The sequence below is a fragment of the Solea senegalensis genome, linkage group LG1 (assembly GCF_019176455.1).
Source record: "Solea senegalensis isolate Sse05_10M linkage group LG1, IFAPA_SoseM_1, whole genome shotgun sequence".
In the NCBI taxonomy this organism is placed as follows: domain Eukaryota; kingdom Metazoa; phylum Chordata; class Actinopteri; order Pleuronectiformes; family Soleidae; genus Solea; species Solea senegalensis.
The window spans coordinates 34,772,542-34,793,231 of NC_058021.1; the positions used below are offsets into that span (position 1 = coordinate 34,772,542).

Consider the following 20,690-nt stretch of genomic DNA (forward strand, 5'->3'; position numbering starts at 1 on the left):
AATGACGAACATCGGCCGATAACAATATTAATGCCGATATATCGTGCATCCCTACTAAATTTGAAAGAAAGCACTACAGAAGCATGTGTTCTTCGTTCTTCATTGATACGTACACATGAAGTAGATTTTGGGGCAAGTGTGTCATTGTTTCTGAAAATCTCTCTCATTTTTAACGGGGTTTGTGCAGTGTGGAGACAGTACGAGTGTTTTCGTTCAGTCTAGTTTGGATGTAAATATGAGCAGCAGCAGGAACTCGGGTTTCGCGGTGACGTCCGTCTCCGGTGGAAACCACTCGGGTTTATTTTCTGCACCTTTTTCATAAAAAGGGTGTGAATGAAGACGAGTGAGCCGGACCAGAGAATCCACACCACTGTTTCTTTTCTCCTTTTAACCCCGATCGTGTCTTTGTTTCACTGTGTAACAACAGTGTCGTGTTACAGACGCTGTCTGCATGACTTTAGTGTCTTTACTGTCGTGTTATTTAAAACCTCCTCATGTTGAAAAGGAGTTGAATTACAGAATTCGCCTCAGTGACTTTGAGTTATACTTGAGATTTTGTTGTAAATCATAACACTTAATAGATATTTAGAGAAGTTTTACAACGTACATGTATTTTTTTGCCCCAAAAACAGCCTCTCCCAACAGGAAACTGACATTTATAGACCACTCACTCTCCCACACCAAACCCCATAGAGAAAATCAGTGATTTACAAACTTTCAGTTTCCTGTTGGAAAAGACTGTCTAACAGTGAAATCAAGACATTCTATTGAGACGTAGACTTTATGAACAAGGGTAATGATGATCACAATAACTGCAGTGTCTGTGCTACTGAAAATGCTGAAACTTTTTTAAACGTTTTGTTCCGTTTACATGTTTTAATTTAGTCCTTTGACACTTATAAAAATCGGCTTTTATTTCAAAAGGAGATAAATAAATGGAATGGAAATGTGTTTGTTTCTTGTTGGTTTTTACAGAATTGTGAAGTAGGTACGGAAGCGTACAGCAATAACATAAACTAGATAAATATCAGGGATGGGCACGACATTGAAATGCATCTGTTACCACAAGGTGGCAGCAACATCATGCAGTTTGTGGACTTCATGTGTGTTTACAGGGTTTCTTACCCTGTAAACACAAAGTTCTTATCACGTAAAGTTCTTATCATGTTTTTGCTAGAAATGCCCATCACTAATACATATTTCAGAAAAACAGAACAGAAATGACACGTTACTTGATTTAAAAGCAGCAGAAAAGCATTTATCTCCACAAAATATCTAGTTAATGACTCTTTTATACTTTTATTTTTCAGTGTGCAATAGAACGTGTGATATAAAAGATAAATGTGGTGAACACACACTTTTAAACACCTCCTTCACTGCTATTTCTCTCCTCCAGTTTCCTCCACACTTAGCTCATTTCCTTCCACACAAACGCCATCGTAGAGCCACGCCTCCTCACTGTCGATTCACTGAGGCACTGACACGTTTTTCTGTGATCACGTGTACTCTTGTCTGTTTACGTTTCTGGTCAAAGAAATTACCTTTTTTTTTTTATTGATTCCTGAAAACAAAAATGAGACAATCAGTAATGGAAACAGCAGAGTAGAGGATGCTTTTGTTTGTCATTTCATTTGTTATTAACTGTGAAACGACAGCAAATTGTTAAATTTGACGCCTTTAAAACTGTGGAACAGGTCTGAAAGAGGCACAGAGAGCGAGTGTGGGAGATTCACCTGACGAGAAAACAGGTAACAACACACACACACACACACACACACACACACACAAACACTGACCTGACACCTGAGTAAAGCAGCCTTGTTCCCACTCGACCTCAACTAAACCCAACATCCCAGATCAGTGTCAGACAAGACAATGCTCTGTGTTTCACCCACAAAAAACTCACTGTACAAGCCACTCTATTTTACCCTCTTTACAAATGACTCAATAAAATCTACGTCAGTTTGAGTCTACGATGTCTTAAGAACACGTTCACATCTTTATTTCACTGTGAGACAGACTTTTCCAACAGGAAACTGGAGTTTGTAAACCACTCACTCTCCCACACCAAACCCCATAGAGAAAATCAATGGTTTTAGCTGGTGGGGACACAGGAGCTGTTGGTCTACTTCTGCCTTGTGTGGTCACTTTGTGTCACTGAGGTAAATCTGAACAAAGGATTTTGAATGCAGAAGTGACAAAATAAGACATTTGAACTTAGTGATGGAGGCAGCAGTGCGTCAACAACTCCTGTGTGCTGTGATGTTAAAATCACTGATTTTCTCTATGGGGTTTGGTGTGGGAGAGTGAGTGGTTCATTTAAATGTTATTTTAAAATTCTTAAAAGGTTTTCTGACCGATTGTCTGACTACACTTAATTTAATTTATTAAAATAAAATAAAAACAAAGATAAAACTTAGCATGACTCAGCATATATATATATATATATATATATTACAATAACAATTACAATAACTATATGTATATATATATATATATAGTTATTGTAATTGTTATTGTAATTGTAATACGTATAGTTATTGTATTATATATAGACACACCCCTCCACTCAACGACACACCCCTTTACTTAACGAAACACCCCCTCACACTCAACGAAACACCCCCTCACACTACACGACACTCTGATTGGGTCTCAAGAGACTGCGTCTGAAACGTGATGACGTTTACTAACGTGATAACGTCTTCTTTTATTGAAACTTTATTTACACACGTGTATCTCATAGACACTTGTTGACAAGAGACTTTTATCCCGGTGTGCGACAGGAATAGAGAAGAATGAATACTCGTGTTGGCTTTTATGAACACAGAAATGTACTTTCTGTGAAATTTGTGAATAATTAATGTCACTTTGTAAAGTATAAAGTATGAAATGTTATAGCCAAACTGCTAAAATATATAAATGCCGATTGGAAAAGTTTTTTGAACATCACGTTTACACAATATAGTATCACGTTTTTGTGATATAATTATCACGTTTATACAATATAATATCACGTTTATGTGATATAATTATCACGTTTATACAATATAATATCACGTTTATGTGATATAATTATCACGTTTATACAATATAATTATCACGTTTATACAATATAATATCACGTTTATACAATATAATATCACGTTTATACAATATAATATCACGTTTATACAATATAATATCACGTTTATACAATATAATATCCGTTTATACAATATAATATCCGTTTATACAATGTTTATACAATATAATATATCACGTTTATACAATATAATATCACGTTTATCACGTTTATACAATATAATTATCACGTTTATACAATATAATCACGTTTATGTGATATAATTATCACGTTTATACAATATAATATCACGTTTATACAATATAATATCACGTTTATGTGATATAATTATCATGTTTATACAATATAATATCACGTTTATACAATATAATTGTCACGTTTATACAATATAATATCACATTTATACAATATAGTATCACAAATTCCACTGTGAACACACTTCTGTACAATGTAACGTTTTGAATAATTTCATTTGTTTCAACATCATGGCAACCTGTATGTTACAAAAAGGTGTGTTTAATATAGGCCTACATTTATTGAATGTCTTATTTGTCTGTAGTTTGACATGTTGTTCAACTGGACAGAACAACGATTAGAACTAATAAGTCTACTTGATCTGGTTTTTAACCTGAAAAAAAAAACCTCCTAAAATTCTGTGCTGGTGTGGTCCAGGTGGTGGTAGACAGACAGATGTTAAGTAGACAAGATCTGCTGAGTATGTCATTAAGGAGATTACCTATTTCCAGGAAGATATGTGAAACATTGGTATCTGAATCTAACCCAGCCAGTTGGACATCAGTAGGTCTTTTGATGAAAGTAAAACAAATGCACTGAAACCCTTGATTCTGCACAGAAAGTTGTATAACTTTCAAATCCATGTAATGAATACAAGTGATGAATGATATATTTTCTTTATTTTATACACAACAGACTATCCAGCAGACACATTCACTACCCAGGGATTACAGGCGCGTGAGGAATTCCTCACGCTTTCCTGTAATTGCTCAGGAAGCTATCCAGTTTCTGCCTCACTTTTGAGGAAATGTGGCTCTGAAGCTGTTCCCCAAGCTGGGTTATCTCGCTGACAAGACAAAATGATATAGCAAAATAATTAAGTCGTTAAAGACACTCAAATACATAATAAGATATAAACTGAAAATTGGATTAACAGTTTCCTAAACTATCCGGCTTACCTTGGGTCAAACTCTGTGCCACACATGTACATCTCCTTGGCTTTGTCCAGGGAGATGGAGTGAACAGCTCCAAGGGCGTATAGTGTTGCCTGTGGCATGAAGATTAAGATTTAAGATTGTGTTAGACAGTGACCATGTGTTAAAAGGAGACAGACATATGCAGTCATATAAAACATGTAGTCTACAAATCATTGTCAGTGTCTGAGATCTCACCTCTGGCAAAAGTACATCCATTACGAATGCCACTGGATCTGCAGACTTCTTGTCTGTCTCAGTACGTTCGAGTACTTCAGACAAGAAGTGCATGACTTTGTCCACTTGTTCATCATCTTCAAAAAGAAGGATGACCCTGACCTGTTTCTTGGCCCAAGGAGACACCGTGTTGCCTGTGATGATGTTCTATAAAAATTGTATAGGATTTTAGTTTGGGTATTCATATACAAATACACAAACACCACACTAAATGCCATTGTCACTCACCTTAAGGTGTTGCAGCATGCCCTGATCCTCTGTGATTACACTGGCTAACAGACAACTTGCCTTGCGTCGCTTCTGTTGGGCTTGTTGGGCCCTTTCCTAAAATTAAATTACACATAATATGCAACACTGAATACATGTGATTAAGAACTTTGAATAAGACATTTTCTTTCCCTGATTATTTGCACTTCCTCTGATAAGAGGTGTCATCCTAGCTGGCAACGTGTGAAAGAATTGCTTAGACTAACCAAGTCTTGTACAGGAAAGATGCAAGGCATCTTGCTGTACAGATGGTCCTCAGTGTCTGATGGGACCTGTAGACAATTATCAGAATCATAATTGTTCCAGCGTGTCTCATATGCAAATGTCAACAACTTCCAATAGAGATCCATGTTGGATTCAGAATGACACAGTACCATAGTAAACATGCTGCATATGTCATTACAATCCATGTTGTATGTATTACTGACCACAGTGCAGCTTGAGTGCCTTCTTTTCCTGCTGATCCTGAGGACAGGGTCTGGGTTGTCATGGAGTGTTGCTCTGCCTTCCTTGGTGAAGTGAGCAAACTTCCTGAAAATGGAAATTAAGACATGGGGGAAAATCGCTGTGTTTTCCCGTGTTACTTTTTCGGGTTCTCTCTCTTCATACTCAGTCAACGTAAACGTCATCACGTTTTAGACGCAGTCTCTTGTATCCCAATCAGAGTGTCGTGTAGTGTGAGGGGGTGTTTCGTTGAGTGTGAGGGGGTGTTTCGTTGAGTAAAGGGGTGTGTCGTTGAGTGGAGGGGTGTGTCGTTGAGTGGTCTGTGGGTCTGCAGCTAGACCCTTCTCTCTTTCCCTGAAGTTTTCCTGTTTAAAAATGACTTTCTTTCTTCCATGTTAAAGAAGTGAGGGAGTCTGTGGCAGAAACAGCCAATCAGCAGGCTGCAGAGCAGCAGGGGGAGGGGCCAACAGGTTTGTTTAGGACTTCATATGATAATGTGTCAATTTAACAGATGTATATGTTTTTTATTATTAACTCTTTGATATTCTTTGTCCTTTTCAGAAAAGGATCTTGGGCCTGGTCTCCATGACAACGGTGAGTTTGTGTTTGTGTGTGTGTGTGTGTGTGTAGTTATAAATGACAGGAGCTGCTGCTGTGATGAGTGTGTGTGTGTGTAGTAGTGAACACACACACACTCAGTGAACACACTCTCACGTGTGTGTGTTTGTGTGTCAGAGTCTGGATCAGAGGATGTGGAGTCCCAGATACAAGGTTAGTGCTGTCTTTCTGTCTGTCTGTCTGTCTCTCTCTCTCTCTCTCTCTCTCTCTATGATGTGTTGTGAGCAGGTGTGTGTGTGTGTCTCCAGCTGCTGTGCCCCTCCCTCCTCTGGTGGAAGACGACTTTGTTCCAGGTCAGTTAAATGTAAACATTTTTATAATATATATACTGTATATATAACCCTATATATCTTAACATATACATGAAGTGAGTATTGTTATATTCTATTATATAATATTGTCAACCGTGATGATGATGATAATGAAGATGATGGTGGTGATGATGATGGTGTTGATGTGTTCCAGATGATCCTCGAGACAGTCTTAATCCACACGGTCAGTACGACTGACTATGGACTTTCTTTGTTTGTCTTTAATAACAGAACAAACATAATGTGTTTTTGTTTCAGACGACGACGTCGGCACTATCGACACGAGCGGAGGTAAAAATTATGAACATGTTTAAATATCAACAACAAATAAACAAACAAACACCTGCACCTCTTTTTGTCTTGTGTAGTTTTAGTTGAGGATCCTCCACCAGCAGAGAGCACTGGTGAGTCACAGTCACTGTTTCCACCAAACAATGAACCTCATGATTCATGAGCTGTGATGACGCTGGGGAACTCGTTAACCTTTGACCGTTGGTTTTCTGTTTCCTCAGCAGTGGAGTCTGGACACTTTGTCACCAGCTCTAAGTTTTCACAGGAAGCAGGTAAATGTTTGACTATTCACTTAATTTCTCTGGGTTTTACATGGGATTTTGGGGTTTCAGTGTTTTTTAAGGGGTTTCAGTGTTTTTTTAAGGGGTTTTCAGTTGGTTTTTTTAGGGGTTTTCAGTGTTTTGGGGTGGTTCAGTGTTTTTTTAGGGGTTTTCAGTGGTTTTTTGGGGGGGGCGTTCAGTGTTTTTTTAGGGGTTTTCAGTGGTTTTTTTAGGGGGTTTCAGTGGGTTTTAGGGGATACAGTATATTTTTGAGGGGTTTCAGTGTTTTTTGGAACGTTTGTGAACCAATTTCATTGGATTGAAAATGTTTTGATGTTTTTGTCGATGTCGCCGTCAGAGGCTCCTGTTAAACAAGCTGAGAAGGAACCAGAACCACAAACTGACCCAGAACCACAGAGAGAGACACACAAAGAAGCTGAGGGTGAGAACACAGACACACAAACACTGACTCACACACACACAGTATAATAATGCTCCACTGTGTTTACAGGTGTTGCAGGAACAACAGAGACTGAGTCTCAGGACCAACTCAAAGATAAAGGTGAAGATTTAAACAAAAAGTCAACAAATGTCTAAAAACGTATTATTCTAACTCTCTCTCTCTCTCTCTCTCACTCTCTCACTCTCTCTCTCCTCCAGCAAAGAAGAAGAAACCAAAACTGTTGAATAAGTTGGACAAAACCATTAAGGCAGAGCTCGATGCAGCAGAAAAGCTTCGTAAAAAGGTACAGACACCGACTCTGGCTGTGGTGTGAGCGCCCCCTGCTGCTGAGAACCAGCCTCGTTTTTTTTTTATGAGCTAAACAGTTGAACTATCCCTTTAATTTCAAAATATTCTATATTTTAATGGTTTTGTGTGTGTGTGTCTCAGGGTAAAATGGAGGAGGCGTTAAAATCCTTCGAGACCCTGGTGCAGCAGAATCCTCTGAGCCCACGCGCTCGCTATGGAAAAGCCCAGGTGCTGCGCCGTGCTACCCGTCCAACTGCCACGTCAGTGTAGCGATGAGTTGGCGCTAATAACCATGCCGTTGACTTACAGGTGGAGGACGACCTGGCGGAGAAGCTGCGGAGTAACGACATGCTGCAGAGAGCCATCAACTCCTACAGAGAGGCGGCGGAGCTTCCTGACCCGACCCCTGACCTCCTGAGGGCCGCGCTAAAGAGACGCGCTGAGAGGCAGCAGTTTCTGGGTAACACACAGACGTCACACAGTCCAGTCACACGATTCTTTTGACGCACAGACACTGAGCAGACTCACAAACGTGGAAACTTTAAAACGGCATTTTAAAGATTGTTGGACTCTCCCACACCAAACCCTATAGGGAAAATCAGTGATTTTAGCAGCACACACGCAGGAGTTGTTCCACTGCTGCTTCCATCACTAAGTTCAAATGTCTTATTTTGTCACTTTGGCATTTAAAGTATTTTGTTCAGATTAACCTCAGTGACACAAAGTGACCACACGAGGCAGCAGCAGAGCAGCGGCTCCTGTATCCCCGTGAGCTTAAATCGCTGATTTTCTCTATGGGGTTTGGTGTGATTACCTAATCACATCCTTTGGCATCATCTTGTTGCCAGTAGATGGTACTGCAGGATTTTTGTCCTGTTTTAAGCCCGATCTGTTAGTATTCAATGTCTCATCTCCAGGGGCCTGTTTCAGAAAGCAGGTTCAACAAACTCTGAGTTAAAACCTTAACTCTAGATTGGCCAACTCTGGGCTGTCAAACTCTGAGTTTTGGGTTTCAGAACAGCTGATCAGCATTAGTTCAATCAACTCTGAGTATGTTCACTCTGAGTTAAGCGTGTGCGTTTGGGAATGAAAAAAGCCATCATCAATGGAGCTCTGATACTATGATTCACCATGGCAACGGGTAAACAAAGAGCACAGCCTTTTAACACATGCCAATGACCATGACATTTATGTGAAGAGACGAGTCAATAAATGAACACTATCACATTTTATATAGTGTAATCCACTCATTCATCATTTAACAGACTTTAATTTCATTAATGGATGCTGAAATGCTGCAGTCTTACCATTATGTTACATTTGATTTGATATTTATTCAGCTGTAACCTGAGGAGACACAAACTGAAGATGAGAATATGGATTAAACTGATAGTTTACTTTTGGACCTATAAATATAAAGTCCAACTCAAGAGTCCATGTTCAAACTGACTCACTTTTTTTACTCTATTTTACATTAAAACATCTTGCTCAACACTATTTCATGACTATATTTCCACGTGTAAATATAACACAGTGTAACGCAGTCACTGAAATGCTGTCAAACATTAAGATGTCGTCTACAGTTAGATTCAAAAAGTCACTTCTAAACTACAGTGAAGTTAAAGTGTTTCCAGCTGCATCAGAAATATTCACATCAGCTATAATCTCCATCATGATGTGATCTATGACAGGAACATTTCACAACATGATGTCTACAGTACCAGAGAGTGTCTACAGTGATGATGAGCCTACAGTAACACAGTCTTAATGTGCACACAGTCACAGTGTTGGTGTGAACTACGGGTTTATTGACATGATTTTTGCATATGAACTTTTTACTTTTTATTCTTTCTTGTGTGCGTGCCCTGGACAAGGGTTCGGGTTGGGGGGCCTCGTTTGTCCTGGGCACAAGCAAGGGGGGCTTCAAGGAAAAAAGGTTGGGAACCACTTGTTTAAGGGATAGTACAGGTTTTTTAAGTGTGGTGACCATGCATCAGGGTTGGACATAAATTCCACTTACCAAAGGACTATCTCACTGTTAGACAGACGTTTCCAACTGGAAACTGAAGTTTGTAAACCACTCACTCTCCCACACCAAACCCCATAGAGAAAATCAGTGATTTTAACATCACAGCACACAGGAGTTGTTGATTCACTGCTGCCTCCATCACTGAGTGGTTTACAAACTTCAGTTTCCTGTTGGAAAAGTCTGTCTAAGTGTGGCCAAAGTTCAAAGGTTAAGATTACATTTGGTCTTAAGCCTCTTGACCTTTAATTTTCTTCTAAATAAACAAAAGAACCTGTAACTGTTGGTCAGTGGCACCAAACGTCCACTAGGTGGTGACTCCACGTCTCTGTGTATCTCAGGTCGGATGCGAGGATCTGTGGCGACGCTGGGGCTGTTGGTTCAGAACTTTCCTGATGACATCGGCCTGAAGAACGACCTGGGTGTCGCCTACCTGTTGCTAGGAGACAACAAAGGTGCCAAGAAGGTCTACGAGGAGGTTTGTTTGTTTGTTTGTTTGTTTGTTTACTTATTCATGTCTGACTTTGTCACTGATTGGCTGACCGTACCCTGTGCCACGCCCCTCCAGGTCCTGGCGGTTGCCCCTGACAACGGCTTTGCTAAAGTTCACTACGGTTTCATCCTGAAATCTGAAAACATGATCGCAGAGAGTATACCATACCTGAAGGTACACACACACACACACATACACAGAAAGTCTTATTTTTTATGCATTTATTTCTTTTTTAATTCTTTTGCCTTCCTCTGTCCACAGGAAGGTTTGGAGTCCGGTGAACCAGGGACGGACGATGGACGTTTTTATTTCCACCTGGGAGACGCATTGCAGAGAGTCGGAGATGACAGTGTAAGTAACACACACACACACACACACACACACACACACACACACGGTACTGACACGTAGTCAGTGCTGACCGCTAAAAACAGCTTTTAAAGCTCTCTCCCCTCACACCAAACCCCATAGAGAAAATCAGAAAATCCCTCATTCAGATTTACCTCAGTGACACAAAGTGACCACACGAGGCAGTAGTAGACCAGCAGCTCCTGTGTACGCACAAACTATAATCACTGATTTTCTCTATGGGGTTTGGTGTGGGAGAGTGAGTGGTTTGCAAACTTTAGTTTCCTGTTGTAAATGTTTATGTTCTTAAAGATTGTATGAGCTCAGTGTTGTGTTGCGTGTGTTTTCAGGCGTATCACTGGTACGAGCTGGGTCACAAACGTGGACACTTTGCATCCGTGTGGCAGAGGTCACTGTACAACGTGGACGGACTGAAGGCTCAGCCCTGGTGGACGCCCAGAGAGACCGGGTACACCGACCTCGTCAAGGTAACACCGTGTGTGTGTGTGTGTGTGTGTACAAGGCTGAGTGAGGGAGTGAGTGAGTGAAAAACAGTAAAACATTGCATTTAAAATGTGTGTGTATGTGTGTGCGGGTATTGCTAATGTTGTGGGGACCTAAAACTGTTTACACAGTCACATTACGTAAATTACATTTTAAGGTGAAGATATGTTTTAAGGTTGGGTCGAGGTCAGGGTTAGGATTAGGCCAGTAGTAATTTTGGTTAAGGTTAGAGTAAGTCTCCAGGAAATGAATGTAAGTAAATGCAATGTCCCCTCAAGTCATGGATATCCAACATGTGTGTGTATGTGTGTGTGTGTGTGTGTGTGTGTGTGTGTGTAGATGCTGGAGAGGAACTGGAGGACGATCAGGGACGAGGCTCTGGCCGTAATGGACCAGAACACTGGCCTGTTCGTACCTGAGGAGGAAAACCTGAGAGAGAAAGGAGAGTGGGGCCAGTACACACTGTGGCAGCAAGGTACACACACACACACTATAAATACATCATTTAAAGATAAGTTCAGGTTTGTCTGTTTTTTTAAATGTTGGTGTATTAAGTTTTACACTCGCCTAATAAAATCTACATCGCTTAAATCTACGACATCTTAACAACATGTCCATGTCTTTATCTCACTGTGAGACAGACTTTACCAAAAGGAAACTGAAGTTTGTAAACCACTCACTCTCCCACACCAAACCTCATGGTGTGGTGTGGGAGAGTAAGTGGTTTACAAACTTCAGCTCACTCTTCATTTTTTTTGTGTGTGTGTTTGTGTGTTTATTCTCTCGTCTATTTCTAATTTCTTAAATGTTATAAGCTGATTCTGATGGTTTTGTTCAGGAAGGAAAGCTGGAAACGTCTGTCAGAACGTCCCCAAGACCTGTGCCATGATAGAGAGACATCCTGAGGCTACAGGCTGCAAGAGAGGACAGGTACACACACACACACACAGCTAACTCTGGTTATAGTTAGATGGATGTGAAATAAGTCATTAATGTGTGTGTGTGTGTGTGTGTGTGTGTGCGTGTGTGCGTGTGTTCAGATTAAGTTTTCAGTCATGCAGCCTGGGACTCATGTGTGGCCTCACACAGGTCCCACTAACTGCAGACTGAGGATGCACCTCGGCCTCGTCATCCCCAAACCAGGCTGCAGGATCCGCTGCACTGACCAGACCAGGTACCATCCTCATCCTCATCCATCTTTCTTCTCGTGATGTCATTACTAGATTGGTCCAATCAGCTGCTGGGTGAAAAAACACTGGGGTTTGATTCCGCTGCATAGATGCTGACTCATCATTACCAATAATTAGGGAAGCAGTAGTTGGATATGCTGACTCAGCATTCTCGATCTTCCAAGAAACGGAAGTCAGAATGCTGAGTCAGCATTCCTAATAATAAGGTAAACAGGGTAGAAATGCTGACTCAGCATTTTCTTTCATAAGGGAAACAGAAGTTGGAAATGCTGACTCATCATTCACATAATCAAGAAACGAGGGGAGGAAAATTGTTACAAATGCTGACTCAGCATTTACAATCAGTCAGGAAAACAATAGTTGGAAACGCTGACTCAGTAATGCAGACTGAGCAGGTGTCAGTCAAAAATGTCACTTTCACAAACAGTGTTGTGTTCCGTCTCGCTAACGTCTTTGTCTGTGTCCTGGTCCTCGTCTCCTCATGTGTCTGTGTCTCAGGGAGTGGGACGAGGGTAAAGTCCTCATCTTTGACGACTCTTTCGAACACGAGGTCTGGCAGGACGCCGACAGTTACCGCCTCATCTTCATCGTCGACGTCTGGCACCCGGAGCTAACACAGTACCAGCGCCAGACCCTCAGTGCCATTTAGGCCAGACCAGGACCAAGACCAGGACCTAGACCAGGACGCAGACCAGCACTCAGACCAGTGTGAATGTGGACCTGCTTCATTTGTGGATGAACTACTAAAAACTGCAGAAGATGAAGGAACAAAGGATGGAAATTCAAATTTCAATGTGTCTTTTTTTTTTTTTCTGAGACGTACTACTGACTTGACCTTTGACCAGAAAAACTCACAGAACCTGGTTCTGGACCTGGTTTATGTTTGTAAGGACGTGGAAATCTTGGTGGGAAGTTTAGTGTCACTTGACAGTTTTTGACTTTTTCTTCAAAGGTACAGGAGTTCCTGAGAGTCCGAGCATCCTGGCGTCTTGACGTCCTGACGTCCTGGCGTCCTGGTGTCTTGATGTCCTGGCGTTCTGCTCTGTGGACTCGCATCACAACAAGAACACTAACAACTGGAGGAAACACTGAGTGAATGTTTTTTTCCGCTCGATCACTACACAACTTTATTTTAACTTTGGTTTTTCTTCACCTTTGCACATCAACGACCTTAAGAAACATGGAAAAAATGATTTATATTTATATGAAAATACAGGAAAAAATGTGTAAAAATAAACAGAGTTTGTTTCTTTCTTTTTTCATCTTTCAGCTTGCGTCGAAATGAGAAGCCACGACCGCCCTAAAGGGACAGTCCAAGGTTTGTTGAAGACGCTCAGTGAGAACAAAATGGCTGCCAACAGCAGTGATAACACAAGGAGAAATTGATTTTAGCCACTTAATGAAAGACTCATGTAATAAATCTATGTCAGTTTAAGTCTAAGATATCTTTATGAACATGTTCACGTCTTTATCTCACTATGAGACAGACTTTCCAACAGGAAACTGAAGTTTGTAAACCACACCAAAGCCCATAGAGAAAATCAGTGATTTTAACTCACAGGGACACAGGAGCTGCTGGTCTACTGCTGCCTCGTGTGGTTGTTTTTTATCACTGAGGTAAATCTGAAAGCATTTTAAAACCCAAATTAACAAAATAGGACATTTTAACTTAGTAATGGAGGCAGCAGTGGATCAACAACTCCTGTGTGCTGTGACGTTAAAATCACTGATTTTCTCTATGGGCTTTGGTGTGGGAGAGTGAGTGGTTTTACAAGCTTCAGTTTCCTGTTGGAAAAGTCTGTCTCACAGTGAGATAAACATGCGTTAACAGCTTTAATTTTATTGAATATTATTACATTGCTCATAAAACACAGACAACAGGACGACGACGTCAGTGTAAATGTTTTAATTCTATACATTCATTGAAAGGAAATACAGTCGAGTGAAGATCAGCTCAGTCTTTAGCCCTGATGACGAATAATCGAACACTGCAGAAAACAGTCAATCACACACTCGTCGAGTCACTGCGATAAATAAATGATTTCCTTTCATCTAAAGTACGGTTTGTTCACGAGTGTGCCGCCACCCCTTTTCTGCAGGGTCATAATAACAATAATACTGTAACAATAATATACAATCTTCATCAGTTAAGTTCAGTACAAACACTCCTTCCACTGCAGGAGAGGTTAAAGGTCAACGTTTGGCATTTAACGCATTCGTTAGTCAGAAAGATCGGAGACGAGCGACCACGTGTCATTTCACCATTCATCATTGTGCAGCGCTTTTATTTTGAAATTCTCATATGAGAGGATGCAAAATCGCAAGTTGCCATTGTCGTCTACGACTCACTGAGAGCAAGTTCCACAAGATGCGAAAGTGGTCATTTTTCCAGGGTATATGTCGGAAGTTTCAGGCGCAGTGTCCCCTGAAGACGTAAATCGCAAACTTGTCATCCCCGCAAATTCACAAGACAAGATGGCTGCCCCGAGCTGAGTCAGCATTTCTGTCTAATGTTTATTGTCATAAACACAGTGGTGCCCCCTACTGGTGTGTGTGTGTGATTTGTTGCGATGCTGTGTTTATGTATGGAAAAAAAACTCACACTAGCTTATCTCGCTAGTTTGCAAACCTAGGACAAAGGACTATGCTAACACAAACCAACTCGCAGAGCGACGTCGTCCACCAACACGTTGGTGATATTTGACTTCCTGTTTGTTTTCCCCCAAAAAACCATTGTGAGAAATGTAGTTTTAAACTTGAACGTGATAATCTCCAAAAGTTTTTAGCACCAAGCGAAAATACTTTAACGTGAACCAGAGAGAACATCGCAAATTTTCACATCACTCCCGGATTTTGCAGGATTCACGTTTTCGTGAATTTGTTTGCAACTCCGTTCTTTGTGACTTTGTTCGTAATTTAAACTTACGATAATTAACACTAAAGTATTTTTCAGTTACATTTGGTTGTCGCTGACGCCGTTCTGCGACTTTATGTTGATTCACGATCATTTGCCAATGTTGATTTTCTTTTTCCGTTAAGTTTTTTTTAAAATTGCGTTTGTTTTGTCGACGCCACGTTTGCGAACTTGCGTTTGCTGACGTAACGCTTGTGTGTCGAAGTTGTCAGAGTTTTTTTGACAGCGTGTTTGTTCTGCGACAAAATGCTGGTTCACGATCATTTGACAACGGCGCATTTCTTTTCCGTCAACGTCGCTGTTTGTCACTTCGTTGATTCTCATGTTTGTCGATTTGTCGAGTTTACGATATCCAGAGAGAAAGTGATGCACAAACACACGTGTGAGTGAGTGTGGGTGTGGTCAGGGGGCGGGGCCTACATTCAGTCAGAATGTCCTCACAACTACAGAAAGACAGACGTGATGAGTGTGACCGATGTGAGTGTGAGTTAAAGAGACAAATACCTCTGTGTGTGTGTGTGTGTGTGTATTCATGTGTTCATATGTGTTTGTGTGTTTTAATGTGTTCATATGTGTTTGTGTGTGTACATGTGTGTTCATGTGTTCAGTCCAGGCTCAGCAGTGGTGAACTGGTGTCTCTGTCGTTGTGTCTCAGTCGTCCTGGTTCAGCCACAGACTGTGACCTCTTCATCATCATCTCCTTCTCTCCTCCTCCTCCTCCGTTCTCCCTGACGTGCAGGGCGTCGTACGTCAGCGTGTATTCTGTGTCGTCGTTAAAATCCGGTCCCAGCAGAGTTCGCGCCCACATTCCCATGTCGTACGGCGGCAACGTTCCGCCGAATTCTGACGGTAAACAGTCAGGAAGAATGAGCTGGTGGAGCGAGTTCAGGTTATTACCATGGAGGAAGATCTGAGGAGGAGCAGCAGGAGGAGCAGGAGCAAAGACAGGAGGAGGAGAGACAGAGAGGAGCAGGAGCAAAGACAGGAGGAGGAGAGACAGAGCGAGAGAGAGGAGCAGGAGCAAAGACAGGAGGAGGAGACAGGGAAGAGAGAGAGGAGGAGTAGGAGGAAAAAGAGGAGGCTCAGAAGACAAGAAAAGAGTACAGAAGATGAAGAGGAGAAGGGAGAGACAAGGGGTATAACAGAAGGAGGAGACAAGGAAGAGAGGAGAGGAAGCAAGGAGAAGAGGAGAGGGAACAAGATTAGGAGGAGTACACAAACAAGCAAAGGAGAAACAAGTGGAGGAGAAGAAGGAGAGAAGACGTGCAAAAAAGATGAAAAAAAGGACGAAATTAAGAAACTGAAGAAAAACAAAACAACAAAGATGAAGAAGAGGAGGAGTAATGACGTGATGAAGAAGTGTCCTCACCCTCTTTCTGGTCTTGTCTTTGAGGAAAGGTTTGATGATGGTGAACATGGCGTGAATGTACCACGGCTGATTCACAAAGTGGATTCCTCCAAAACGAGCGGGAAAACTGTCCTGAAGACACAGAGGACACATCAGAGACAGAGAGAGGACACGGCAGAGACAGAGACGACAAGTCAGAGACAGAGAGGACACGTCAGAGACACAAAGAGGACACGTCAGAGACACACAGTACACGTCAGAGAGACAGAGAGGACACGCAGAGAGACAGGGAGAGACAGAGAGGATATGTCAGAGACACAGAGGACGTCAGAGAGAGACAAGTCAGAGACACAGAGGACATGTCAGAGACACAGAGGACACGTCAGAGAGAGGACAAGTCAGAGACACAGAGGACACGTCAGAGACAGAGAGGACACGTCAGAGACACAGACAGGACACAGTCAGAGACACAGAGGATAAGTCGGACAGAGAGGACACGAGAGACACAGGGACACGTCAGAGACAAAGAGAGGACACATCAGAGACACAGAGGACACAGAGAGACAGAGAGGACACGCCAGAGACACAGAGACAAAGGGCACGCCAGAGACAGAGGGACACATCAGAGACACAGAGAGGACACGCCAGACACACACAGTACACATCAGAGACACAGAGGACATGACAGAGAGGACACATCAGAGACACAGAGAGGACACGTCAGAGACAGAAGACATGTCAGAGACACAGAAGACACGTCAGAGACAGAGAGGACATGTCAGAGAGACAGAGAACAAGTCAGAGACACAGAGGACAAGTCAGAGACACAAAGGACACGTCACAGACACAGGACACGTCAGAGAGACAGAGAGGACACGTCATAGACACAGAGGACACGTCAGAGACACAGAGGTCACCTGCAGGCCCTCAATGGCCAGTCTCAGGATGTTCGGCGTGAGCTTTGACGCCTGCTTGAAGGAGAAGTTGCTCCAGTCGATGATGAGAATGAAACCGTTGATCTGAAGCTCAGGGTTTTCAATCAGAACCTCCAGAGACAGAAGGATGGCTCTCAGGATGTCTGTGAAGGAGTTCCTGCAGGAGGAGGAGGAGATAATCAATGGTGACTATTCTTTAGTCTTTAACTAAAATCTTGAAGGTCACGGTCACTCATTCATTGATCAATGTCACAACATGAGTCATTCAAATAAACAACTTCAGTTGCAGCACACGGTTACCATGGTTACCTGGTCTGGTCCCAGTTGGACGCAAACAGAAGGAGGATTTTCCGCCCGTGTTGGTCCGGACTCTCCAGAACGCCCGGGAACCCGTCCATCAACGCTCGCTTGATGCCAGGATCGTCCACCTGGAGCGCAGGAAACGCGAAAGACAAACGAGGAAAAACTGAAGTTAAAACAATGGTGAAAAAACGGTAAACCAATGACATCACTTTGACTTTGTCCACAGAGGACGTAGGAAAACCTGAGTGAGTTACGATGTGTAAACGTCGGGTTTTTCTTGATAAAATGTGGTAAAAAATATAGAGCGTGGTGTCATCGACGCATCCTTACCTTAAAACTCTGGAACATGTCGAGGTTCTGCTGTCGGAACTGGAAATACTGAGCCAGCAGCCGGAACGTCTCCATCTGGTCGAACTTTCGTGCTCGCAGGAAACGCAGGATGAAGTCGTCGTCCGTTCGCAGGAAACCGATGTCGGGCCGTGTCACGATCATGTCCCGAACCTTGAGACGCCGTGGAAATAACAAAAGTTAAAAAGAAACAAAGACAGATTTATTTAGTGCGTAATCAGAGAAGTGGAGTCAAAAATGTTACCTGCGAACAAACAAGTTCAACATTCAGTCACAATATTTTTATAAAATAAAAGTTTTCATATAAAATACAAGAAAAACTCAAATTCAACTATTTTCAGTCACATGAACACATTTCTGCCAAAAATAAAAAAATAGAGCAAAAATTTTAACCGTTCTCGTTGTTTTTTGTGAACAGGAATTTTATCTTTTATCTTATCACACTTTCTTGAAACATCATTTATTCATTTTTTTGCCAAATTTTTTTTTGAAAAAATCTGACTATTTTTTTTATGTATGAAAAAGCAAAAAAGTCTAATTTTATTATACATTTTATTTGCTAAAAAAAAAAATTCAAGCAAACATCTCGCTGATTTGTGTGAACGGGAATGTTTTTTTTGAAACGCAAGACAAACCTATTAATTTATTAATTGACTGATTGAAAGACAAACTTTATTGATCCCAAAACTGGGAAAATGTTTGACAAATATTTTTTTGCAAAAATATTCTTTTAAAAAGAAATTTGTTTGTTGTCGTCTATGTCATGTGACTATTGACTGTAAATCAAAGCTAAATAATCCAATATTCTTTGATTTTATATGATTTTCCTAGCAAAATTTTTACAAAAATATTGTTATTACATCAAATTGAAATAATACAATAGATAAGATAATAAAGAAGGAAAAGTGTGGACCAGCTGGATATCGTGGTGAAGAGTGTCGGGATTCTCGTTCAGTTCCAAACGAGCTTTCTCCGTCGTGTCCAAGCTCAGACCGGCGTGAAGGTGACTCATCATCGTCACGCCTCCTCTTCTTCTGCCTACAAACTTCGATTTCTTTACGATCAAACGTTGCAACAGTTTGGTCTCTCGCTGCTTTTTCTCCGTCGACTTAGTGGTGTCTTCAGAAAAACGGCGTAAACGTGATCTACATCATCGACGCAGGAAGTCTCACGTGTCCCGGCTCCTCGTCATCTTTTCACTTTCTGCTTCGTCACTCTGAGTCGTCAACTTTCTGCTGAGTCATGGCGAGGAGTCGCAGCCCTGAGGTCAGAGGTCAACAGATAATACAACTGACGCGGGAATTCTTCAAACTACGAGAAAGAAAGACAGAAAGAAAGAAAGGAAGGAAAAAAGAAAAGGTCAAAATTACCTCAAAAAATATGAAAGAAAATGTCATTAATGATTTGTTAAAAAAAGAACTGTATCTAAAATAATTAAAAAGACAAAAAAAGGACATCAGGACAGAAAAAAAAACCGAAGATATTTTCAATAACTTTATCCCATAAAATATTTATTTATTTTTAAAAATTGAATTCAAAAATTCTAAAAACTGAAAAGACACAAAATAATCCTCATGTTAGCGCATAGCTTAGCATCACTGACGCAGTAGATCCATGTTATTAGCATTAGCATGAGTCAGTCTCTTCTATATCAGAGCTAAAATAATTTTTGGATTTTTGTGCTTTTATTTTACAAAAATATATGGTTATTTTTGCGAACGTTATCCTTTTATCTTTGTATTCCATTTATTCTTATATTTCTATAACAATTTTTGCCAAACATTTTTAACGCATTTCGATAAATGTATTAGTTGACTGATTAAAAGACAAACTTGATGTATGATTTTTTTAATTTGTTTTTGTAAAAATATGATTTTTTTTTCTTTTTTAAACAAACGTGCATTTGTTTGTCATCGTCCAAATCACGTGACCCATCAGAGCTCCATGTTATTAGTGTTAGCATGAGTCAGTCGCTGAGGGTCAACGAGTGACACCTTCGGTTTAGCCACGCCCCCTGGACGTACCTGACTCCGCCCCTTTAAACATGGAGTCCCCCATCTGATGTTGTCATGAAACTGAGGCTCAGCTGTGGATCAGTGGAGACACATGAACGTCCCTCATCCGTTCATCTGTCCATCTATGTATCTGTACATCTGTCTATCTGTCCATCGCTCAGAAGACACGTGTGTCCTCACAAGGAGACAGGGACGTGAGAGCGTCCTCCAGAGGTGAACTGTGATTTTTCACCATCATCTTGAAATTCATTCATTCATTCATTCATTTATTCGGATTAAAAAAATAAGTACTCACTAATGATGAAGAGGAGGACGAGGATGATGATGAAGCTCCTGCTGATGCTGAGGACGGAGGACATCGGTCTCCCGCGCGGACAAAAGAGATCTGCGTCCGAATCCAAAAATAGAGGAAATAAAATCTAATAAATGAAAAAAAATTAATACAAATAAAATGAAAATGTCGTCAAAGACGATGAAGGCGCGAGGACACGTGAGGAGGAGGAGGAAGATACTGAGGTGCGTTCTCACTTTACACCGTGAGACGACGTCAGGAGGCGACTGTCAACGCATCCACGTACACACAGGCACTTCCTGTTTGACCCTTCAAAATAAGACGAACAGGAAAACGTACTTCACGTACGTCTCACAGCAACAAACAAGATTTAAAATAATAAACATGCAATTTTAAACACAAATTAATGTAGAAAATAGAGAAATATTGATGATTAAGATAATAATATAATATTAAAATACAATAGCATTAAATAAAAAATATATGTTAAATTATGGGACAT

General features: G+C 41.1%; 2 protein-coding genes and 1 long non-coding RNA gene across 5 annotated transcripts; 1 reads left to right on the top strand and 2 right to left on the bottom strand.

The window, feature by feature from the left end:
• Nucleotides 1-1,684: 1,684 nt before the first annotated feature.
• Nucleotides 1,685-15,659, top strand: LOC122780483 (aspartyl/asparaginyl beta-hydroxylase-like; the record flags this gene model as incomplete). The annotated part of the gene is made up of 23 exons (XM_044043497.1): nt 1,685-1,748; nt 5,643-5,711; nt 5,803-5,835; nt 5,977-6,012; nt 6,108-6,152; nt 6,325-6,354; nt 6,429-6,461; nt 6,539-6,574; nt 6,683-6,733; nt 7,080-7,163; nt 7,233-7,283; nt 7,382-7,467; nt 7,614-7,700; nt 7,782-7,932; nt 9,840-9,976; nt 10,067-10,165; nt 10,253-10,342; nt 10,690-10,827; nt 11,183-11,318; nt 11,682-11,773; nt 11,884-12,017; nt 12,532-13,351; nt 15,556-15,659. Coding segments are annotated over 22 exons (1,833 nt in total), but the record flags the coding sequence as incomplete, so codon positions are not given.
• Nucleotides 4,805-5,265, bottom strand: LOC122769530. Its single transcript, XR_006360437.1, has 3 exons — nt 5,226-5,265; nt 5,004-5,069; nt 4,805-4,854 (listed from the first exon to the last, which is right to left on the bottom strand). It is a non-coding gene; the product is annotated as an uncharacterized LOC122769530 (long non-coding RNA).
• On the bottom strand, nt 13,925-20,475 carry LOC122769440 (clavesin-1-like). 3 transcript variants are annotated; one of them, XM_044025969.1, is made up of 7 exons: nt 20,192-20,470; nt 18,795-19,192; nt 17,864-18,034; nt 17,540-17,658; nt 17,213-17,387; nt 16,317-16,427; nt 13,925-15,857 (listed from the first exon to the last, which is right to left on the bottom strand). In XM_044025969.1, the coding sequence occupies exons 2-7, from the start codon at nt 18,894-18,896 to the stop codon at nt 15,552-15,554; spliced, it is 984 nt and encodes a 327-aa protein (XP_043881904.1). In that variant the 5' UTR covers nt 18,897-19,192; nt 20,192-20,470; the 3' UTR covers nt 13,925-15,551. The 3 variants fall into 3 exon arrangements, with proteins under 3 accessions (XP_043881904.1, XP_043881911.1, XP_043881920.1); XM_044025976.1 differs by having other exon boundaries at nt 15,502-15,818; nt 20,192-20,473; XM_044025985.1 differs by having other exon boundaries at nt 15,625-15,790; nt 20,192-20,475.
• Nucleotides 20,476-20,690: the final 215 nt, after the last annotated feature.